Source organism: Cryptomeria japonica, chromosome 1, assembly GCF_030272615.1.
Source record: "Cryptomeria japonica chromosome 1, Sugi_1.0, whole genome shotgun sequence".
NCBI classification, from domain to species: Eukaryota; Viridiplantae; Streptophyta; class Pinopsida; order Cupressales; family Cupressaceae; genus Cryptomeria; species Cryptomeria japonica.
In genome coordinates, this window is record NC_081405.1 from 70,930,783 (window position 1) to 70,936,148 (window position 5,366).

At 37.8% G+C, this 5,366-nt stretch overlaps 1 protein-coding gene across 2 annotated transcripts; it reads left to right on the forward strand.

Annotated features, from left to right (window-relative positions):
- Positions 1 to 296: 296 nt before the first annotated feature.
- LOC131040346 (probable pectate lyase 5) lies at positions 297 to 4,907 on the forward strand. Of its 2 annotated transcripts, XR_009104817.2 has the most exons (7): positions 297 to 879; positions 2,082 to 2,718; positions 3,402 to 3,505; positions 3,592 to 3,730; positions 3,893 to 4,095; positions 4,213 to 4,510; positions 4,624 to 4,907. XR_009104817.2 is itself a non-coding variant. In XM_057973245.2 (6 exons), exons 1-6 carry the CDS (start codon positions 542 to 544, stop codon positions 4,454 to 4,456), a joined length of 1,665 nt encoding a protein of 554 aa, XP_057829228.2. In that variant the 5' UTR covers positions 297 to 541; the 3' UTR covers positions 4,457 to 4,907. The 2 variants fall into 2 exon arrangements, 1 of the variants encoding a protein (XP_057829228.2); XM_057973245.2 differs by having other exon boundaries at positions 4,213 to 4,907.
- Positions 4,908 to 5,366: the final 459 nt, after the last annotated feature.

Below are 5,366 nucleotides of genomic sequence, written 5' to 3' on the forward strand. Positions count from 1 at the left end.
TCCAAACCCTACTTCTGAACCAAGTCTCAGAGATCGATTGTGGAAAACGATATGAAATTGAGAAAAAAAAATTACTGCTCAGAAAATAAAAAACTTACAAGATGAAAATAAAAAACTGAGATCTATACAACCCCGAGATGAATTGTTAGAAGAACAACGATCTGAACCCTAACTGCAAGAACGAATTTGTATAATGGAAGTGTCTGAGACTGACAAAAAGAATCTGTCAAAAGATCTTGTATATATAATTAAACTACCCGAAAGTATGAAAAGAAAAAAAAAGAGATTTTGTTAAAAAGTCCAGTGGAGCCCTGTAGCTTGTGGGAATATATTAATTTCCTCCCGGCGAAGGTTTAGCAAGAGGAGTAACCAACAAGTCTTGGATTTTTTTGGTCAATTGTTACCAATGTAGATGCTCGTGATGAAAGAATGTAATGGAGGTAAACTGAAAATGCTTTGCTTTCATTTTGACGGAGACCTGGGTTAAGTCTCTTTGGTTAAAGTGGAATCAATTATTATGCTGTTCAAGGTCCGTGTGTGAATGGAGCTGTCGCCATCAAAAGCAGCCATAAATAGAGAGTTAGTTGTTCACGAGCATCACAATTGTGAGAGTCCTATAGAATTACAAATGAGAATGCAAATGGAGAGGGATTTATCGTACATTATAGTAATTGGAACTCTGTGCTTCCAAGTCCTCATTCCAAAATCTTCTGCAATCAGAACCTTTGAAATTGTTAACAATTTGGAGCAACACCGCACGGAGCACAAATCTTCATCTGTCAAGACCTTTGGAATTTTTAACGATTTGGAGCAACACCGCTCGCGGAACAAATCTTCTTCGGTAGATGATCCAGAATTAGTAGTTGAGATGGTCCAAAGGTATTCGTACTTTAAAATCTTAAATTTGCAAACAGTATCTTTGGACATTATAGACTTCTGAGGTTCAAGCTCTTCCATACATTTTACTAGGATCCAAATGACTTAAATGTTCTTGTAAGATTAATTTGAATTATTAGCAGAAGCATTAATGGCTAGAATACTTGATTGTAATGTTAATTCATAGCTCAGGAATTGGCTAGTTAAATTACAAATAAAGATCTAATATGCCGTAGGACAGAAATAAATCTGTAGATAATGGTAGTATCCTTCAGAAGAAATAAAGCTGTAGATAATGTTTGAAGTACTACTATTATCTTTAATTTGTGGCTATTGAAAGCCTGCTTCTATTATTGAAGATAAAAAGATAACTAACAAAAATGTTTCCTGTGATCTGTCTCTATTACCGTCTAGGGAGGTTAAATGCAATTAATCCTCAGCAATTTGGCAATGCAGACACAGAGTTCTGTGTATATACGAGAATAAGAAAATCTGTCTTTTTAGATTGAGCTGTTAATTTAATTTCAGCTTTTAACTTCAAATACTTCTGAATATTGCTAATGTAATCCTCTTTTATTTTCAGCTTAACTTTAAATATTGCTGACCTTTATTTTCAGTTCCTTCAGACTTTTTGACTGGGAGACTCCACTATCAGACTATGCATCTTTAAAAAAAAAAAATTTCTGAATATGACTGAATAAACTTTTTCTTCATCAAGATTTAATACACTCTATGATCCATGATGCATTATATAATCGCCTTCGTAACTCTGTTTTTAATTTTCTTAAAATAGTTGTATCGATTATAATGCCTATAGCCTTACTCTTGCTGTAGTTTGTTTTATTTGGTTAAACGTAGCTATGTCCTACTAAACCCTCTTTATTTGATGGGCGCTATAATCCTGTGTGATTTCCCATTCGTTTTCCATTTCTTCAACATCAACTTCACTGGAAACCCTTTAGTCAAGCCACATTTCTGTGCTTGAGCTTTCGTATGTTCAGAAACCCTAAATCTCCATTAATTGCTGAAACCCTAAATCTCCATGAATTGCTGAAACCCCAAATCTTCCACAATGTGGATTGCTTTCCAACATCAAAACCTAAGGTCTAGACTGAAGCATTTGTATCTAATGAGATTCATTTAAGAGAAAATGTCACTACTATACCTGCTACTAACAGTACCAGTGATGCAAAATGGCTATACAGGAGCATTACCGATTCACGGCGACAGCTGAGCTATGTGAACTGCGGAACCGGAAATCCAATCGACGATTGCTGGAGGTGTGACCCTAACTGGCAAATGAACCGGCAGACACTGGCAGACTGTGCCATTGGCTTCGGCCGCGGCGCCCAGGGAGGAAAGAACGGCCAATACTACCTCATCACCGATTCCAGCGACAACGATCCAGTGAATCCCACGCCGGGGACCTTGCGCCATGCCGTCATTCAAACAGAGCCCCTCTGGATTATTTTCCAGAGCGACATGTTCATTCAGCTCAAGGAAGAGCTCATAATGAACAGCTACAAGACAATCGATGGCCGGGGCGCGAATATTCACATAGCTCATGGCCCCTGCATCACAATCCACGATGTGACGAATATCATCATCCATGGCGTTCATATTCACGACTGTATACCGGCAGGAAATGCCATGATTAGGGACACCCCTGTTCATTACGGTTACCATGGCGTTTGTGACGGAGACGGCATTTCCATTTCCAGCTCGAGTTTCATCTGGATCGATCACTGCGAGCTCTACAACTGCGCCGACGGCCTAATCGATGCCACCTTGGGTTCCACTGCTATTACCATCTCCAACAACTACTTACATCATCACAATAAGGTCAGCTCTTCAATCCGGCCGCTTTACTTCCTATGCATATGAGGATTTACTTCTCTTATTAGGGTTTCACTGTGTCTGGAAAATTGTCGATCGATCTTTGGTAAATGAATGGTTCATAATAAAGAGTTCAATTTATATATATTGGGTCTTAATCCTGGGTGATCTTACGGGCAAGACGAAATTAGCCAAATGGATCGTTCATTTTACTTATTTATAGTAGGAAAAGATAAAGCCCTGTTGACCGTCAGTGCAGCAGAAAATAAATTTCAAGTTTGCGGGGCTTTTTAAGTGTTGTATTACAATTTGGGGGAAACTTCCGCGAAGTTGCCATCAGTTTTCCTTCTCCAGAATCCAGGGCTTAGTTTGAACCAAGTGTCATCATAATAAAAAAGATTACAATTTGGGGGAAACTTCCACGAAGCTGCTATCAATTTTCCTTCGTTGAATTGGGGCAAAATCCTCCAGAATCCAGGGCTTAATTTGAACCAAATGTCATCATAATAAAAAACCCTAACGCAGCAGATGTCAATTTCATTCTTGTGGATCGCTAAATAGTTGTTTTTTTCCCGAGAAAAAGTTCCCCAAGAAATGACCAAAATATCAAATCCTCCATTAAAATAACGACATTGCTGCATATTCTTGATGATTGTTGGCTTAGAAGACTGCTCTTTCTAGAAATGCAGGTGATGCTGCTTGGTCACAGCGACAGCTATACTGGTGACGTGATAATGCAGGTCACCATCGCATTCAACCATTTCGGCGAAGATCTTGTTCAAAGGATGCCTCGGTATGCAATGGTGTATACAAACCTCACAAACCCTTATCAATTATCATCATTCATGGAATATTATAATTCATTTTGTTCTTCGACAGATGTCGCCATGGGTACTTCCACGTGGTTAACAACGATTTCACACACTGGGAAATGTACGCCATTGGCGGAAGCGCGAAGCCCACTATAAACAGCCAAGGGAATCGATACTCGGCTCCCTCGGATCCCAATTCAAAGCAGGTATAAATTCTCTACCTTCTCTGCAAAGCAGGTATAAATTCTCCACTTTCTCTGCAAAGCAGGTATAAATTTGCTGCCTACTCAAATTCTGGCGCATTCGTTGAATTAAAGCTCACTCACCTAATTGAGTCTGCTACTGAAAACTTCAATTAAGTACTGCAGGTAACCAAGCGGCTTGATGCAGAGGACAGTGAGTGGATGAACTGGAACTGGAGATCGGACGGAGACCTAATGTTAAACGGGGCAGTTTTTGTTCCGTCAGGCGCAGTGGCAGCTGACAGCTATATTTATGCTTCTAGCCTCGGAGCAAAGCCCTCTTTACTGGTCGGAACCCTAACTGCGGACGCCGGTGTTCTTCAGGACGGGTAAAAGAAAATCATTTTCTCGCTCACAGAATCTTTTTGTTGTCGCGTACGAAAAGAAGTTAAGTGAAATCGTAAAATGCTTTGAATTTATCCTGCTTTCTGTTGCATAATTTGCAGGGTTAAAACTGGAAGCGGAAGTACGGGATTAGCGAGCACTACAGGTGTAGGGGGCCGCAATACAGTGTCTGGCGCAGAGGCCTTGTCGCCATTTCACTGTACAATATTCTACATTACGCTCTGCGTCTTCCTCTGCTCTGTATTAATACTTGCTGGTGAAGATACGGCACTCAAAATGAGTGGATCTAGAAAAATTGGATTCCATATTGAATGTGACATTGCTTTTAAAAGGACGGAAAGTTGAAGCAAAGAATAGATGTGCAGTGCGGGCCATGAATTGAAGGATATCACCATTAGGGTAAGAATAGAATAATATTTTTTTTTGGTCCGTCGGTCATGATTGATGAGGAGGGGACAAATCCCCGGCCAATAATGGCGAAATCGATCATAATGCCATTTCACATGTCGCAGAGAATCTTTGCAAAGGTCTTTCGAGATGGATCACAGATTGTTTCTTGCGAAGATCCTTCAAAATTTCTTGCAAATTGTATTGTGCCAAAAGTCCTTGACGAATGGATAGATTACAAATTGTCCATTTGTTAATCAAGCACCTGCCCGTCATTGCTCCAGGACAAGATTTTTAATCGCTTTCGAGCTTCGAATTCTGTCCACCGCGAACACTGTAAATATGGTTAATAGACTAATTTTGTGTTGCCGTAAAGTCCTGGTGGTATATATGAATGATTTTTTTTTAATATTGAACAATCCTTTTGAGATTTGAACTTTAGACCTTTCATTTAAGAAGCTTGCAGCTGCAGTGTAGGTCATCCACTGTATATATAAATGATTGATGGAAATCCATTATCAAATTATTAATATTTAATAATAAGTATAATATTTTTAAATTAAATATTAAATACAAATAAAAATATATTAATAAATAATAAATAAATATATTTGCTTATTAAATTATAAGTTTTAGATAGATAAATAAATATAATTTATTAATATTTTAGAAAATCTATCTATCATTTCATAATCAAAATGTTTTAATGTAGATATAACATAGTTTATGAAATGAATATAATTCAAAAGTAAAATAAAAATAATTTGAAATTGATCTCTTAGTCTTTTTTCACATAGATGTATTTAAGATATCTATCTTAGTTTAATTTTATTGAAAACATTTTATATATTACTTAAAATATAAATTG